A 20,139-nucleotide genomic window follows, 5' to 3' on the forward strand; every position below is an offset into this window, starting at 1 on the left:
ATTTTTTTATTTATTTATTTATATATATATATATATATATATATATATATATATATATTATATATATATATATTATATATATATATATATATATATATATATATATTTTTTTTTTTTTTTTTTTTTTTTTTTTTTTTTGCCTCTGACACTTGAAATGTTCATTCTCATAATGAAAGATGATGATGAAATCGACTATATAGTGTTAGAACATAAAGGGTAAATATGTGCAAAAATGAATTAGACTTTCAATGTGCCAGAAATATAGCTCTTACAGTAGTTGGAGCAAACATAATGCACTTTTATAGTTCATATTCATGAGTGAATATGGACTTCTGAATACCTTAAACTCCTCAAAGGATACAGCACAATTTACATCTATTTCTGCAGTCACATTGTCCATGAGGGGCAACAGTATTTTGATTCTGAATGCAACACTTCCTCTCTCACTGCTCCATGCAGCTCATAGGCATCTTACATTTCCTTCAAAAGCCAAGTTCTTTCCATGCCTTGACATCATCATCCTGTGGTTTTCAGTAATGCTGGTTTGGGGCCTCTGGGGAAATGTAAGTTTCTTTGAGAATCGTATTGCAAAATGTCACTGTTTTGTGTCACCAGACGCTTTGTAGTCCATGATTGAATGATTGTTTAAAAAAAAATCAAACAAACCCTGACCTCTTCATTCAAGGATTCAATAATTCATTACGCATGAAACCATAACGTTGTTGTCTTTTTTAGACCACAGTTTCCTGTAGTTGGTGTTTGCTAATGCTATTACTATTGCTTATATTTCATTAGAGATTTCCCACAACTCATCCTTCACCATCAAATCCAATGGTTTATTGCAATTCTAAGTTTGCGTTACATTTCGATGCAGTCAGATTTATGTTTTTTGCCTACCAGATGATAAAATTGGCAAAATTATTGGGAGAGAACATGAGTGTGAATGCATTTTTATGGTGGACTGTAGACTAATCCATATCAATTAATAAAAATAAGAATATTCTAATAAAACAAAGCTATGTATAAACAGCTCATGGATTTTCTGAGTGGAAAATGTGAGTGGAAGGAGATGAATTAGATGTAAACTAACAGAGAGAATCTACAGAAAGCAACGGCACTCTAATCATTATGTGTCCTCTGTCTGTGTCCAACCAACACACATTTCACTTTCCTTAGAAAAACCGCTGAAATAAAACGAGAGTTGATTAGAAATATTTGAGAGTAATATGCCATTTCACCTTCCAAAATATTACAATCAAAACTCATAACCCGGAGGATTAACGTTACACAGCAACGGACAGCGAGTGTAAAGCCTGAGTTATCTGTGATTGTGTAACCATTCAGTTCTGTGTTATTCATTCATGAAGAAAATCTATTTCTTTTATTGCATACTAGTGAGGGACAGACCTCTTCCATCAGGGGTTAGGAAGAATAAACAGAAAGGAAAAGGAGAAGCAGCCCACCTCTTCAGAAACTCCATGTACTCTGCATGCTTGATGAGTCCGGTCCTCATCATGATGGTCTGGAAACACTGGCGGTCAATGGCCCATAACTTCACATTTGTGAGGGCTAGAGAACAAAATGTGAATATAAATAAGTGAATAATACCCACACACACAATTATCTAACCAAACCTATCTTTTTATCTTTATCTGCTTATCTACAATAACATAATATATTATGTATAAAAATATGCGCTAACAATATCACTGTCGATATATAATTAGAAGAGAAATTGTGGTGTTTTGCTCACATAAACCATATTGTCACATACAATCATTTCTCAGTACAAACATTGCTAATCACTTGACATTTCTTAAATGTCCAATCTGAATTAAATTAATTATGAATTAAATGTAAAAATAAATCCACTGAATTTCTTTCGATGCCTAAGTAAAAGCATTTAAATAAAAACGTATGTTTAATTAATCTTACAAACTTTGGTAGCTCCACCTGTTTCACAATTAAAGTGAATGTAATTTAATACATTTATTAAAAAGCCTCTTAATACACATAATATTCTATATAGGGCTATTATAATTCTGAAACAAGAATTGAAATAATTAAAAAACTTTTAATATAAACAGTAACTCAAAATAAAATATAACAACGTTTTTATTTCAGCAATTCAGCTAAAATATATATATATATATATATATATATATATATATATATATATATATATATATACAAAAATGACAAAAACAATAAAACTTTAACTATAATTAAAACAGAAAATATAAATTAAAAACTACAATAGTTTATTATTTTAGATAAACTTTATGTCACAGTTAGTTTGCACCGTTATCACTGTCTTGTTGTCATGGTTTTGGATTTGATTTCGGCATTCAGTTCAGGTGTGTCTAGTCATTATCTTAGTTTGGATTGTCCTTTAGTTAGTATTAAAGTTCCTGTCTGTTCAGTTTGAGTTTGTCGGGTCCTTTCGATGTAACCTGTGTTAAAAATCTTCCCTCTGTGTGGATTTACCTATCTGTGGATTATTAAAGCCTGTTTATCTTCATCATCTACTGTATGTGTGTTTACCAGCACAGTAAGTGTGACACCTTAATCTTCAATTGTCCTATTTATTTATAAGAATTGGGTAAATAAAACAATTAAGATCCTTTTCATAAAAAGAAAGTAATTAACTTCAGTCTAAATTCATAAAGAAACCTTAATCCATTTGCAAAATGATTTGCAGATCCTCACGTTCCCCACAAAGCAACTTTTAAAGTCATTGTCACTCACTTAGTTTCAGCCGACTTGATTTTTCAGTCTAGGAATGCTCCAAGACAGTACCAATATATTACTTGTCCTCTAAGACATGCCTTCAGGAGGGGGGATTTGCCCCCTTTTTTTTTATTTTTTTTTTTTTTATGAAAAGGCCTCAAAATCTGACAGGTCGAAGTTAGATATTAGCATAAACTTTCTTCAGAAGAGCTATATTGTTTACAGCTCACTCATGGGACCACATTATAAGCCTTATATGTCAGACTGTCCACTACAGACTCCAGTGTTCTCATTTTTGAACAATAAATTATGCAAGTGAGTATTAGAAAATATTAATATAGCATATTGTTATGCTATTCCAATCACAGCCAAAAACTTTATTTTTACCCAATCACTGTAAAGATCTGCAATGCATCTGAAGAACAATACTAAAATCGCTTTATTGCTTGAAGGACCGAAATGATGGCACATCTACGGATGCAAACTCATGCAATCATATGAAATAGCAGTAAAAGTGTTTCCCTTTCAATAAGCCCTCATTTACCAGGATCGCATTTATGAGCACGCAACACTTGCACCATAATTGAGCGAGTGCAAATGATACTTGACAAGAAACACTTCACAAGACCATTTTCAGAACAAAATTCACACTCTTTAATCATTTTGCAGAGCAACCATTATGTCCACGTTAATACACCTTATCTCATGTAGAAACCGTTATCTAGCTTTTAAATTAGTGTTTTGTTTTAATACTGTACTTTTAAACCCATTGAGTCTTGACCAATTATGATGGATTTATTGTATAGGACAGGAATTCTGCTAGTCCAAAAACGTCTGGGTTTTGTAACAACCTTACAAATTCACATACTTCTTTCTAGTTATCAAATAACCATTAGGACTGGGTGATTTAGTTCATGATATAAAAGTCAAGAATATTGACATTTTGAGATTGTGTACGTTGCAAAAAAAAAGATAATTTCACTTTAGCAAACTGTCCATGAACTTGTAAATCAATAAATATTTAATTAAGTGTAACTTTTTGTGTGCATATGTGTATATATTATATATATATTTATTATTATTTTATTTATTTTAACACACACACACACACACACGTGTTTATGTGTGTGTGTGTTTATACCCATATGAATGAGAATGTTTATTTAGTTAAAACAGTGTATTTTTATAAAGATTACAATATAGAAATATTAAATATAAATAAACAATTTAATAAAATAATCTAATGTAAATGCACTGTATCACATGAATATGTTATACACAAAATGAATAACTTAACAAAATTAACATAAGCAAAAATGTTTACCAAATATCATATACAGGAGCATCTCAATAAATTAGAATGTCGTGGAAAAGTTCATTTATTTCAGTAATTCAACTCAAATTGTGAACTGGTGTTTTTTTTTTTTTTTTTTTTTGTATTAAATGTGAGCCAAAGTCATCACAATTAAAAGAACCAAAGAATTAAATGACTTCAGTCTGTGAGCATTGAATTTATTTGAGTTGAATTACTGAAATAAATTAACTTTTCAACGACATTCTAATTTATTGATAAAAATATTTCATATGATAAAATTTAAATAGATTTTAATAAAGTACAAATATATGATTATTATACCTACATATTTATCTACATATATACCAACATGTTTGTTTGTTCATTCATTAATTTACTGAAATGTATCCTTGCTTTAATATTTAAGCTACTTGGCAAAATTGTTTTATATTTTGATTATAAGTCCTCTTATAAAAAAAAAAAAAAAAGAAAGAAAAAAAAAACGTATATTTCAGATCAAATAAATAAATCCTAAGACATACTGTATATCATCAAAAAGCTGAAAAACATTGAGATTTAGATATTTTTAGCAATACTGTGCAGTACCAATTACTATTACCACCATTTGAGACATAAAAATTACAAAGTTTGAGCACATGCTGTTCTCCAGAGGAATTAAGGCATCTACATCGTGAACTGACAGCAGTGCAAGCAAATATAATTGGCAACCACACTTGAGACAAGTGGTCCCAATTAAGATGCTGCTTTTAAGTCAAAATAACAATGGCAGTGAATCAAAATTAGAATAAAAAAATCATACTTCACCGAACAATTGTAGACGGGCCCATTTGGCTCATTTTGATACAAAATTAACAGAACATTGCCGCTTGGCTGCTCTTGGACCAGAACGTCTTGTTTAATCTGAATGTGCCGCACAGCTTCGGGCTTTAATTATCCATGAATCCACATCAAAACCATTTCCCAACACCTTATTAAATACTGACTGAGTACTTGGTCTGTCTCTACTGTTCAATGGGAGACAAAATACAAGACAGAAAATTAAACGTCTTTATGGTTGTTTGTCTCTTTGAGTGGTTTGGTAACGAGCCACACTATTGTTCTTGTCATTCAGATCCTGCAAACCCTCCATTGATGGGGGAAAATCTATTCCACAGGAACCTTTACACTCTGATTGTATAACACAAGGCTCTTTTTGATCCCTTGTCATGGCATTGATTAGAAGGATGTTGATTTTGTAGTAATAAATCTAAGATCCTAAGAATGAAGATTATAGATCAGATGCTCTTTCATGAGGGTTTGTTCTGCCAGTGTGCTTTTATACAGGTGTGCAATTACTCCAGAAATCATTAACAGCACAGACAGGCCTCGCTAACAGTTATCATCAATGCAAAATACAATCAGTCATTGTAATGTAATGTGTAAATTAAAGCAGATATCTTCAGTGCCGCAAAGACCAGTTATCTGAATGTTTTAAGTAAGGACATCAATACTGGACTCTAATAACAATGTGACCTAGCCAGATGTGTGATGACAAAATGACGTGCGATAAAAGCTCCAGCATCTCTTTCCTGTAGAGATGAGATGTCATGATGTATTTTGAAATGCAATGATTCTCAAAACCGATTTTAAAACAGCCAAAACTAATATGCCACTGAATAAAAATAAAAGGTCTTTATTGGCATTGATGGTTCCCTTTAACAACCATGAAATCATGAGGTCTTTAGATAATTGAAATGTTCTTCACGCTATAAAAAAAAAAAAAAAAAAAAAAAAAAAAAAAAAAGCTTCTTTTCTTTGGATTCTTTGGGCAACTCTGAATGGTCCTTCTATGGCATCAATGCAAATAAACTTTATTTTGGAAAAACTTAAAGACTTTATTTGGGGTCATGTGGATTATTTGTGGAAAACTGGGATCATATGAATAGCTTGTGGATTATTATGATGTTTTTATTAGCTGTTTGGACGGTTCGGCACCCATTCACTGCAGATGATCCTATGGTGAGCAACTGATGTGATGCTACATTAATCCAAATCTCGAATGAGCTGAGGGGAAAGTATTTTGGGTGAACTATCCTTTTTAAACATTAAAAAAGTTCAGATTTTGTCTTGACACACAGCATTTTAGTTTGAACAGCCAGTCACTGGTACTACCTTCAGTGGCACCTAGTAAAGACATGGTGTAATGTGTAGCACCTGATGTCAAAGAGTTCATCTTCACATAGTGTTTTTAGTAGCTGTCTCTTTAATAATGAAATGCAGGTCACATTTGGGGTCAATTACTACTGTAGACCAACAGCATCTCAAATAAGAGCCAAGCAATTACAGCACTGCCTGCCCAGAGAGACTATCGACAGGAATACTTCACGCAAGCAGCACGTATTGATTCTTTTTTATCACTCTCTCCGTCACTAATGTCAGCAGCAGCGATACAAGGTAACCAATTGAATCTTCTTTCTCTATAGGATATTGGCAACGTTGAGGAAAGGAGCAGAAATGATGAGCGTGAATGGAGGGTTTGAATGCTCTTTAGTGTCTGGGAATAGTTAGCATTATGTAGCCAGATTGTGACTTCAGGTTGCTATTCTGGCCATGAACTGCACGCTAGGACAGGGAGGAAGAACAACTAACTGACATACAAAGAGACACATCTCTTGTAGAACTGGTAGAAACCTTTGCACCCTGACTTAATTCAAAACCATCTGATCTGTAGAAGCCTTTCAAACAATATTAACAGTTGGGGATTAAAAATATAGAAAAAAATATTAGTAGATGACTTCTTCATGTGTGCTGTTCATTTTTATGAAGGCATGACATTTCCTGATTCACATTTATTGGTAGCACACTTGCACCGAAAAAAGTGGAACAATTTTCACTCAGAAATAGCTAATCAATACCACAAAGAATCATGAGGAAGTGGCAGGTAACACAATAAATTAACCATGAAATTGCAAAGCTGCAAAGAAACAAAGTAGAAAGGACATTTGAAAAATATTGTTATGGTATGTGCAATTAAAGCATAATACTACATTCACTACCAGTCAAATGTTTGGAATAACAATAATAATAGTATTCACAACATTATTGTTTTTACTGTTTTTTTTTTTCTTTTATTTTCTTTTTTGCTTTAATCAAAAATACAGTAAAATGGCATATTATGCAATATTACAATTAACTAGTTTACTATTGTAATATATTTTAAAATTCAAGCTTAATCTTCAGATTACAGCTTCTAGTTTCATACTGTATGTCTTTTGTAACATTATAAATGTATTCAGTGTCACTTTTGATCAATGTAATGATTAACAATTCCTGTTAAATAAAAGTATGCATGTACAGTACGTATGTATTTATCTTCTTCCAAACTTTTGAATGGTAGTGTTTCACAGTTTCCACAAAAATATGAAGCAATTGTCTGTAACACCGATAATAACAAGAAATGTTTTTTGAGCAGCAAATCAGCACATCAGAATGATTTCTTAAGGATCACGTGACACTCAATTCTGGAGTACTGATGCCGTAAAATTCTGATTTGCATCACAGAAATCAGTTTACATTTTTTTTTATTAAAATAGTGAACCTTTAGTGAACTGGGCACTGAAACAACACAGACAGCATGTGCATACACTGTAAAAAATGACAGTGATTTTAACGGTAAAAAACTGTAAAAGTGCTACAGTACAAACCTGTTAAATGGTAAACGGTAATTTCCTGTAAACTTTACAAACTTTACACTTCAATAAGTTGGTATATTAATATCATATAATTACAGTTAAATTACAATATTAAACTGTACATTTAAGGTAAAACCGTTAATCCTAAAATGGTGTTGCTGTATTTTTTACAGTATAAAACAGTTAAACAAAAAACAGTGTTACCGTATTTTTTATGGTATAATTCTGGCAAACACAACTGCGGGTTTTTTAACGCATAATTAACAGAATATTTTTTATAGTGTAAAAACAACAGTATCTTTTCCCACTTCAACATCTGTTTTTACCAAATATTTGAGAGTGAAACACAGATTTTAACTTTGAAATATGAAGAATTTCACTGAAATGCCTATGCTTTCATACCAGAGAGTAAAACATAATAAGAACTTTCATTCCAGTCACATCAACTCAGCAAATATAACTTATATTCAATTTGTCCATCACTGTCAGCATGAATTTTAAAAAGGAAGTCCTCATTCAAATACATGTGGAGGTTTAACATGGGTACAATTTAAAGTGTTGAGGTTATGCAAGACTACCACTATAATAACTCCCAGAAGCCTCTGCTTCACAAGCATAAGTGCTTGAGACAGGCTCTGTGGTATCAGAGGACAAATTAAACTCGTCAGACTCATTTTTGGCTAAGCCGGCAGACATATCCCCTTGATATTTTCAGTTCCCAGTAATGCCTGCAGAGACCAAAATGAGCCTGACCAAGAAATAATGATTAATATTGCAAATCACATTAGAGATGAAAGCACCTGATTCACTTAGTTTTGCAGATGCTTCATTCTCATAAAACATTTTGTCCGTGATGATGTAAAAAAAATCCATTACAAGCATATGTAAATGCATCTTGTGTCAATGCCACAAGATAATAAGAACCCCAAATAAAATTGCAGGGAAGATGGTAATGCGGTGGATAGATACTTAAGCTGTTAACTGAAAGTTTCTAGTTTTTTTTTTTGGCTTTCAAAAACATATGAAACCTACAAAAAAATATTTCTAAGTTGGAACATGCATTTTAACTTTGTTATTGACCCAGCTTAAAAAAAATACGTTAAAATTAATTTCTTGAAAGGGTTATATTTATTATAATTCTTATAATTATATATATATATATATACACACACACACAAAAAATTCCTACCGGAATACCAGAAAGTACTGCCACATACTGTATAGAAGAGTTGAGTTCCTAAATCACTGCTGTGCCCTTGAGCAAAAAACATGAAGCACTTGAAATATTTTATGAGGAACATGGCTAGACTTTCCAATATAAGTGAAAGACTTTGACTGACAAGCTCCTAAATGACAACGGAATAAAGACAAAAACAAAAAAAATGCCATTCCACCATCAGGAAATAATTAAGACATTGTGGCCAAAGACTCTCCAAGGTCTTCAAGGAACACAGCTGGAAAGTTACAGAAATCAGTTGAGTCTTGGGTCCCAAAAAACAAGGGAATAAATAAATAAATATCAAACAGCACCTACTGTACATCACGACAGGCTGTGTAGGAAGGTTTTAAAAAAAAATCATCTGCTCTCATCAAAAAACAAACTCCAGCATATCCAGTTGCCAGACACTACTAGTACTTCGAATATGTCTGTGTTCTATGGTCAGATGAAAAAAATAAAATAATATTAATAAAATTAGTACACACAATATTGGTTTAAAGGGATATACAGGGACAAAAAATAAATAAATAAAAATAAAAACTTACCCCATGCCAATTTTGTTCAGACACATGGCATCTTGGATTCTATCAAATACCAACAGTTAGAAATCTTATAATGGCACCATTACTGGCTCTTCCATCAGGACAATGGTCAAAAATGGGTCACTGAGAACAAAATGAAGGTTTTACATTAATTCTATCCCAGATCCCTGACCTGAACCCTGTAGAAAATGAGTATGGTGAACTGAAGAGGAGAAGAACCAGCATGAACCTAGGAATCTTAAGGGTCTGAAGTGATCTGCATGATGGAATGGTCTCTATCTCTTGTCAGGTGTTCTCTAACCTCATCAGGCATCAAAGGAGAGACTAAGAGCTGTTATCTTGGCAAATTGACATGGTAAAAACTACTGGCCATTAAAAGTACTTGTGCTTGTGTCGTCGTTTCTGCAGAATCAATATTACCTACCTTACTGTACGTTTCGTGGCAATTTCAAAGTGAAATGTACAGTGAGCAGCACTAAAATGCTCAATCAATACGTGACTGTAGCATGTTTTTATTACTTCGGTACAGGCACGGATTGCTCTGTTTTCAGGTATATTGCAGCAGTTCAGAATTTAAATGTCCAGGGAGTGTTGCTAAAAAGTTTTGAAAATATTCCCTACACCAAACCCAACCCTAAAGCTACCTAATAGTGTTAAAAAACATAAAAGTGATATACAAATGCATTTGCTGATGCAACTGTGTTATTTTAACTTCCTTATTCATGGGTTTGAGCTTTTCTGTCAAACCTTAGATTCACAGGATTCATACTGGAACGCTTCACCTCACAAGTGCAATGCCGGATCACATGAGCTGCTGAGTAAACCTCCTGAATTAGAAAACTCATGAAATATGAAGCAGTACATGTGACACTAACAATTAAAAGTATCAGTTTTCAAATCTTGCAGCATGTTTTGAAGTCAAAAATTAGGCTTTTTTTTTAACAGAAACTCTGGCCCTGTAAGTCATACTTTGAGTGAAAAGGAATAAAAGTTTGATTGCTTCTAGCATCTATTTCAATGGGAAACTGCCCCAATTCATATGTATAGGTACATTTTTGCAGAAATGTAGACAGGGGTTAATGTTTCAGTGAGCCTGGGTAGACAATCACACAATGAAAATCTTAACATATCTTCTTAGTGCATATTGAGGATGCAAGACAAAATTGTTCTTCTGAGTCAGATATTTTTAATGAATCAGTTGATCTAGTTCACAATAAGTATTCATTCACAAAATTGGATTAGCTTAATTCTGCTCTCAAATTCACACAATGATCCAAAGAGTGACAACTTACATTTAGTATTTCTCACACAAAACTATTGTATAAAGATCTAAAATAAAATTCATGAGTCACATGAATCATGGACCATTTTCATGAACTTGAATAGTGCTTTTACACCATTTATAGAAGCTTGGCAGCTCTCATTCACTGACAGAATTAGCATTCTTATTTGAACCAACTGTTCTTTTAGGATCATGCCAACAGGTCAAACCTCTAATCAACAAGCCCTGAATACACGTCACGATAGCGGCTAGAATAACACATGTGAGATGTACCACAATGCTCCGGTCTTCCTGCTTTGGAAATGTTCAGTTCGTAGGTAATTACAAAACTCCTGCCAATAACATAATGATAAAGTCCCCAATGATAAACACGATTGGTAAGACAATAATACAGCTGGCTCAGAGCCAGTTCCGAGCAGATGTTAGCTGCTGTTATTCTGATGAATATCCAATATCATAAAAGCAGAGGCAACTTTTAATCTGTCATCAAGCTGTTAGCCAACTTTCAACATTGTTCAACGAGCAAAGCGGCCAGCCTCATGTCAATCAAACCCGTTTAATGTGTGGTGGGAGACACTGGGGAGGAGAATAAACACAGAAAACAAGCAAGTGACAGTGGCACAGCAGAGAGGATGATCGGTCAACTTAAATCAAGTCTAATCTACTTCTTGATTAGCTGTCTTAATGTTATTCATGATGACGAATCACTGCAGCACTCTTATGCGAGATTGCTTTTCTGTCAACCTGATTAAACGAGGCATCACTGAAACGGGGAAAATCTGGAGACCTAAGTACCTTCTGCTTTCATGTCAGTTGGTTGTCAAATTGGATGTCAAATGTTTTTGTATTAGACAATGATGTGATTTGAAGTCTTTGAGAGAAATGAGCAGAGTGTTCTTAAATGTTTATCAGGTCAAAACACATTAAACATTCAGTCCTAAGCAAGGGCTCTACATAATTTCCAGCCATTTACTGAATATAATTAATAAATCTGTCTATTTAGAGCAACTTGTCTCTGCATATATAGTTGTGGTCAAAATTTTACATACAGTTTGCAATATCTGCAAAATGTTAATTATATTATCAAAATAAGAGGGACTGTGCTAAATGTGATTCTTTTTATTTATTACTGACCTGCATAAGATAATTTCACAAAGACGTTAACATTGTCCACATGAGAAAATAATAGCTGAATTTATAAATTTTTTTATAAAAAGTTTACATACGCTTGATTTTTTCGTTTGTTTGTTAGTCTTTTTCATGAGTCCCTTTTTTGTACTGGACAGTTACACTGCCCGCTGTTCTGCAGAAAAATCCTTCAGGTCCCAAAAGTTATTTGGTTTTCCAGCATCTTTGCTCAAATATTATCAGTTATTACTGGTGTTATTAATAATGATTCTTATTATAAAATCTGAAAACTGTTTTTGTTTTTAAGATATTTTTGTAAAATATAAAATTAACAAAATGTATTTGAAATAATACATTTATGTAGCATTATAAATGTCTTTTAAATTATAACATTTTGACCAATTTAATGCATCTCTTTTCTTATTATAATTTTAAAAATTACTCCAAACATTTAAATGGCAGTTACTAACTCCGACCTCATACATCATCCACCCTGAGCTGCTTCTGTGTACACCAGTGATCTCAAACTAGATAAAATTGATTATTGCATTTTAAATTTTTTTTTTTTTTTTTTTTTTTTTTTTTGCAAAGATGCATCGAATCACTACAGGAGGACTTTGTTTACCCGGAGCCATGTGATATACTTTTTTTTTTTATTGATAGGCAGTTTTTATTTCACTTCTTTTGGGCTGAAGCACTGCAACACCCGCTGAGTCCCATGAAACAGCTTGAAAGATCAAAGACAATTTTTAATATAACTCCGACTGGATTCGTCTGAAAGAAGAAAGTCAAATACACCTAGGATGTATTGAGGGTGAATAATTTGTGGGTTAATTTTCATTTTTGGGTGAACTAACCCTTAAAGCAGTAAAAAATTGCTTTCTAGATTTATAATAATAAGGAATTTTTTTAAGCAGCAAATCAGCACATTGGATTGATTTCTGAAGGATCATGTGACACCGAAGACTTGAGTAATGATGCTGAATATTCATCTTTGCATTACAGGAATAAATTACATTTTAAATATATTAAAGTAGAAAACAGTGTTTTTGCGATTTTTATATTATTTCACAATATTACTGTTTTTACTGTAGTTTTGATCAAATAAATGCAGCCTTGGTGAGCATGTAACATGAAAAACATTACAATAAAAACCTTGACTGGCAGTGTATAGTATAAAATCAGTGAGGAAAACTCTTAACTAAGCTATACTGTCACTCTAATGAAAAAAATATATAATTATGTTCCTGTATCTCAAACAGTAAACAAATCAAGATCATGGGTTTGTGCTTGTTTGTATTAAAGCATTAATTGTATTAATTGCCAAATACAAGAAGAAAAAAAATTTTTCAATTGAACTGACAGGAGTTATTCTGACACACAATCTTGAAAAAAGTCTGTTTCCAACATAGCAGACACATCTGAGGCAATTACTACTGGAAACATACAGTCTGTTGTGATTACAGTGAGAGGAGTTCGCTGCAGGGATCTCTTACAGAAGAATGGAGCTCAGGCTTCAAATGACACAACTGACTAATAGATAAATATATAGGAAACTGCACTCAAAAGCTGCTAAAAAATTACAGAAGCCTATGAAAGGATGCCACAGCAATGAAAGGCATGTGCATTTCACTATGTGTACAGTAAACAGAGACCTGTTATTAGATTGAGGAAAGGAATTTTGTCAAACTGATATCTGAACGCTGTCCAAAGCAATTATTTGGCCCATTTCAGAAGGTCTATCTATCTCTGTTAGTTAACAAATTAAAGCTATCCCTTGAGAGCAGCCGCAGTCGTGTTGTGAATGCCATATTTTGAATTCAAGTGCACTAACTGTAATTTAAGATGAATTACTTGACCCTTTAAACCATATTAAATGCTACACTAATTTATTTGGTTAAGTTATGCTGCAAAATATAGATTACACTTAAGAGTGAGATGCCTTTGTGACCGAATGATAAAAACCTCTTAAGAAATCCACAGCCTATTTACGGTCTTTGGTAATTCCTGGTTTGGTGTGCCTAGAAAATGGCAAAAGACTGATCATCTTCTTATATAAAACCACTTGAGAAACAAAAAGTCTTTAAATTAATAACACTTTGTTGCGGGAGGAAGATTATGCGTGGATTTAAAATTAAATTTTTATTCTGTGCTTCTTATTGCTAAATATAAATATAAATTCACCAACACCAACACAAAACTTGTATTTTTCTAAATAAATAAATATAAAATAAAAATATATTTTGTTAGTTGCCTAGACAAATCATTTGGCAGTAGCATCTAATGAACTACACTGGCTCAAACTCTTAAATTATCCTGCATGCCAGAACAACCACCATTTTTCTTTTTATATCTCTGTATGATAGTTATGCTGATTGGACCAAGAAAAAAAAAACATCAAATCACATTTGCATTTTGTTCCATTTCAGAAGAGAAAAATACTTTTGCAATATAGAGGCAGAGAGACAATAATACATCTAATATGCTTTAGTGACACTCGTGTCTTGCATATTAAACAGTCTTTCAAACCATATCTTTCCTGTATTTCTGCTCTCTTTTTGCCTCTCCAAACTATTTTAGTAAACGCTCCCTTTTCCCTAACATAAACTCATGTATGGAAATACACAGTAGATTACATGCATTCTATTATTTATTCCATGTCAACTGAACCATTGTGCACCGCTGTGGCTGAGCACTTCTAAAATGTGACTAGGTGTGGTAAACAGCAGCATAAAATACAATATATTTACAACCCTGTGCAATTCTATAAATAAATCATAACACATGTCAGTTTTGTTCTACCAAGGTGAGAATGAGGGGATTTTCATTGATTTTGACAAACACCCCAAGTGTATTTATTGCTTCTGACAGTCAATGATCTCTCCTGTGCAGAGAAGCAGTAGTTTGGTTTTCAAACTTTTTAAGCCAGGTACCTTTGATCAAATCAGAACATCCAAGAACCCACCTAGTCACAGCAATGACTTCCTTTGTACTTCACTACTTTTTTGATGCAGATTCAGTTTTATTCCTATGATGATGCATTTTAAAAGCTTGTTCTGTGATGATTAAACTAAACAGCTCTTAAAGGAAAAAAAACAAACATGTTTTACTAGTTGCTGTTATTAACCAGGGGCAGGTGTTCTTATGGGAAAGAGCATTTTCTTTCTAGAGGGCTTCTGTTTGGACAAGATCTAACCTAAAATTAATGAGTTTGTTTCAGAACAGATTTGGAGAAGTGTAGTCATCCATCACTTGCTCACCAATGGATCATCTGCAGTGAATGGGTGCCGTCAGTATGAGAGTCCAAACAGCTGATAAAAGAAATAAAATAAAATAATAACAACATCCACACGACTCCAATCCATCAATTAATGTCTTGTGAAGTGAAATGTTTGTAAGAAACAAATCCATTGTTAAGGCATTAAGGCTTCAAACTGAAATATTGGAGGAAGTGTTATTATTAATTATGACTTATATTTTGGCCAGAAGCAATGGTTTAAAGGTAAAATGTCTTAATGATGGATTTGTGTCTAACAAACATGCAGCTTTTCACTTCACAAGACATCTATTTGGACTCTCATTCTGACAGCAGCCATTCACTGCAGAACATCCATTTGTGAGCAAGTGATGCAATGGCAAATTTCTCCAAATCTGTTCTGATTTGTATTATATTTGGTAATTGTATTTATTTAGTTCTTTGTGTATGTGTTATTCCTTTAAAGATTCTTCCATCTGTCCTACAGCTGTCGGACCAATCAAATTAGCGATATCTTGTTCAGACTGTTGAATCCAGACATCTAGATGTCACTTTCTATTTGAGGGCAAACTGAATAATATCTCACCTTTGCAGCCAAATGCCTTCACAGAGAATATAATTGCAGTCACTCCAGGAGAACACAGTCTATGAATCACTCACACAAAGATCAGAAATCAATAAAACATGAATTAAAGCAATAAAGCTAAAACTATTTTCAGTGAAACTTTTCAGTTGAACACTTGTATACTGAAAAGAAAAAAAATTATATATTGGATTTATGTGTACATTCAAAGAAAATTAAACCTCCAAACGTCTGTTCATTGTGTCTGCTTAACTGAATAGACGACATTAACTAATTGCATAGCATGTATTATGGCTTATTATATGTTATAATATAACATATACTACTGACATATTGGGATTTCTTCAACACAAACACAATACTTCATAATTTTAACACAGAATTTTCTGTAAAGCTGCTTTTGAACTAAATGTATCATGATTTACATTGAATTTAATATTAAACCAATAATTAAATAAATATTCTGGGTTAAACAGAAGTTAAACTCTGTCACATAAAACAAACAAAAATGTGTTGATAATGTACATGCAATAGATTTGTATATGCATACAGCATTAGTTTTTCTCTCAATAGTTTTTGCAAGCTGAAGGATGAGACAAAGTCATTTTCTGTGAGAAATCAAAATGTGTCAAAAGACCCTAACTTATACTTAAACTGGAATATTCCTTTAAGCGTATGATCACAAAAACTTTCCCTTTGACCACAAAATGACCACATTTGCATCAACAAAACTTGTTTTAATATGAGAAAATAGTTTGGATATGCTCCTTCATGAGAAAGAATTCAGCAAAATTAAAAATAAAACAGAAGGAATGCATTGAAAGTAAAGCAGACTCGCTGCTCTATTGTGTGCATACAAACTAACCCAAATGTATTAGAGCAGCATGACTGCCGTCAAAATGTATTTTCATGGCTGTGCGACCATGGATTAGAGCATTCGGTTACCAGGTAACCTCTCTAAACTGCCAGAGGATATGACAAACACGGGCTGCTTTTGCTCTGAGATGCATCAGTGAGTCGCGTTCAGAGGAACTCTCCAGAAAACCCTTTCGCCACCAAGAAATGATTGGCAGGGCTCTTCTCTAGAGACCTGAGGTTTAATACTCATGCAGGTCACAGAAGAGCAGCCCTCAACCTACTTCCCACAAGAAATAGCTTCGTCCATCACAATTCAAACATTCAGCTGTATGATGATGCTTCTCCTGTTCTCCTGAGACTGGAAAGAGACTCCTTCCATATTAAGAAGCAGTCAGACTTTCATTGTTCTCTTACATTTAGTCTCTTAAGACAAACAGGCTATCGTGATGCCAGGATCCTGTCGGACACAGTTCATTCATTATAGCAAAGGAAGAAGTGCATTTTATGGCTCGACACTGTGATGAGAGGAAAAAAAAAAAAAAGTTCATATTAATCAGGCACACATATATTATTTGTTCTTTGATATAGATTTTTTTCCCCTAATGGAAAATTTCCTCATTTTTTATTAATTTATTATTATTATTATTATTCTTATTATTATTATTATTATTATAACAATATATTATATATTATAAGTGCTTATCTTATTATTTTTTATCATTTTTTTATAAACTTTTTAAGCTTTGTGTCTATTGTTTAAATGTGCTTTATAAAGAAATATGTTTTCAATTGACTAATACATATAACATTACATACATCTGGGGAAGTCGTGGCATAGTGGTTAGAGAATTTGACTCCTTAGTTTGTGGGTTCTAGTCTCGGACCAGCAATACCACGACTGAGTTTCCTTTAAGCACGGCACCAAACCCCCAACTGCTCCCTGGGCACTGCAGCATAAATGGCTGCCCACTGCTCTGGGTGTGTATTCACTGCTGTGTGTTAAATGCAGAGCACAAATTCTGAGTATAGGTCACTATACTTGGCTGTATTTCACTTCACTTAACTACAGGTGCTTCTCAATGAATTAGAATGTCGTGAAAAAGTTCATTTTGTTTCAGTAATTCAACTCAAATTGTGAAACTTGGGTATTAAATATATTCAATGCACATAGACTGAAGTAGTTTAAGTATTTGGTTCTTTTAATTGGGATGATTTGGCTAACATTTAACAAAAACCCACCAATTCACTATCTCAACAAATTAGAATATGGTAACATGACAATCAGCTAATCAACTCAAAAACACATGCAAAGGTTTCCTGAGCCTTCAAAATGCTCTCTCAGTTTGGTTCACTAGGCTACACAATCATGGGGAAGACTGCTGATCTGACAGTTGTCCAGAAGTCATTCTCAAGGACGGTAAGCCACAAACATTAATTGCAAAAGAAGCTGGCTGTTCACAGAGTGCTGTATCCAAGCATGTTAACAGAAAGTTGAGTGGAAGGACAAAGTGTGAAAAAAAAAAGATGCACAACCAACCGAGAGAACCGCAGCCTTATGAGGATTGTCAAACAAAATCGATTGAAGAATTTTGAGTGATGTTCACAAGTAATGGACTGAGGCTGGGGTCAAGGCATCAAGAGCCACCACACACCGACGTGTCAAGGAATTTGGATACAGTTGTCGTATTTCACTTGTTAAGCCACTCCTGAGGTGTCTTACCTGTGCTAAGGAGAAAAAGAACTGGACTGTTGCCCAGTGGTCCAACGTCCTCTTTTCAAGTGAGAGCAAGTTTTGTATTTTATTTGGAAACCAAGGTCCTAGAGTCTGGAGGAAGGGCGGAGAAGCTCATAGCCCAAGTTGCTTGAAGTCCAGTGTTAAGTTTCCACAATCTGTCATGATTTGGGGAGCAATGTCATCTGCTGGTGTTGGTCCAATGTGTTTTTTGGAAACCAAAGTCACTGCATCCATTTACCAAGAAATTTTGGAGCACTTCATGCTTCCATCTGCTGACCAGCTTTTAGAAGATGCTGATTTCATTTTCCAGCAGGACATAGCACCTGTCCACACTGCCAAAAGCACCAAAAGTTGGTTAAATGACCATGGTGTTGGTGTGCTTGACTGGCCAGCAAACTCACCAGACCTGATCCCCATCGAGAATCTATTGGCTATTGTCAAGAGGCAAATGAGAAGCAAGAGACCAAACAATGCAGATGAGCTGAAGGTCACTGTCAGAGAAACCTGGGCTTCCATATCACCTCAGCAGTGCCACAAACTGATCAACTCCATGCCCCGCTGAATTGAGGCAGTATTTAAAGTAAAAGGAGCCCCTACCAAGTACTGAGTACATGTAGAGTAAATTAACATACTTTCCAGAAGGCCAACAATTCATTAAAAAGGTTTTTTTTTTTTTTTTTTTTTTATTGGTCTTATGAAGTATTCTAATTTGACATTGTGATTTGGTGGGTTTTTGTTAAATGCGAGCCAAAATCATCACAATTAAAAGAACCAACGACTTAAACTACTTCAGTCTGTCTGCATTGAATTTATTTAATACATGAGTTTCACAATTTGAGTTGAATTACTGAAATGAATGAACTATTTCACAACATTGTAATTCATTGAGAAGCACCTGTATTTGATGTAAATAATGTGACCACTAAACTTTGAAACTATTTTTTTAAATCAACATCAAAACTTAAATAAAAGCAGTCTGCATTAGAAAATGCAGTTTTAATACCATGTGACTTTGCATATCATACATTTCAGAGCATTTCAACTTTAAAAAAGTATTTTGTATCAACTACCTATTAAACACCGGTGTCAAATTATTGCTTTACAATCATTTCATCATGATTAATGTGGTTTTAAAAACATGCCTTAACCCTACTAGTATGGGGCCACCATACTAATTGCTAATTGTTAGTTTAAATTAGAAAGTCCCAGAAAACTTTTTTTTTTTTTTTTTCTTTTTTTTTTTTCTCTACGAGTCTGATACTACAGCAATAATTATTTCAGCACATTGACAGTCTGCCAGAACCATCCATGTGCTACTGCAAATGTAGAAAGAGCATAAACGTGCCAGAGCAGGTGCTATGAACTCCTGAAAACAGTTTGAGAAGCTGAGAGGTATACATTTCCCCGTCAGTAAAGATATACATTTTATGTGGTGTACTTCCTGTGGTGTTTAGATAAGAAAAACCAGCTGAGTTGCATCCAGCATCTAACCTCTGACCTGTGGCACAGCCTCTTTCTATCTGTCTGAAGAAACACAGAGGTATGGACGACATTTTGATTAACACGCTCCTGAGAACTTATTCCCACCCACAGACATCCTCGGGGAGATGCAAGCACATGCCCCAGCAGTCTCTCGAATCATGCAATAACCTCCATGCAGGCAGCTGGTCGTGAGGTTGAAGGACTGTGTCAGAGATGGTGGGGAGTAACACTCTGGCACTTTAAGGTTCAGTGTCTCTTCTTCCTATTCACGGCAGACTTGCCAAAGAAAATCAGCACCCTCTTCCTAAAATATAAATGCAGCTATATATTTTCATGTA

The 20,139-nt window shown here is 33.8% G+C and overlaps 1 protein-coding gene across 1 annotated transcript in view; it reads right to left on the reverse strand.

The window, feature by feature from the left end:
- Positions 1-20,139, reverse strand: part of LOC128024996 (cGMP-dependent protein kinase 1) — a 153,378-nt gene that overhangs the window by 62,890 nt on the left and 70,349 nt on the right. Inside the window, exon 4 of the mRNA XM_052610931.1 lies at positions 1,464-1,569. Within this exon, the coding sequence (XP_052466891.1) occupies positions 1,464-1,569 (106 nt within the window). The remainder of the gene's footprint in view (positions 1-1,463; positions 1,570-20,139) is intronic.

This window comes from Carassius gibelio, chromosome A12, assembly GCF_023724105.1.
Source record: "Carassius gibelio isolate Cgi1373 ecotype wild population from Czech Republic chromosome A12, carGib1.2-hapl.c, whole genome shotgun sequence".
Classification (NCBI taxonomy): Eukaryota; Metazoa; Chordata; class Actinopteri; order Cypriniformes; family Cyprinidae; genus Carassius; species Carassius gibelio.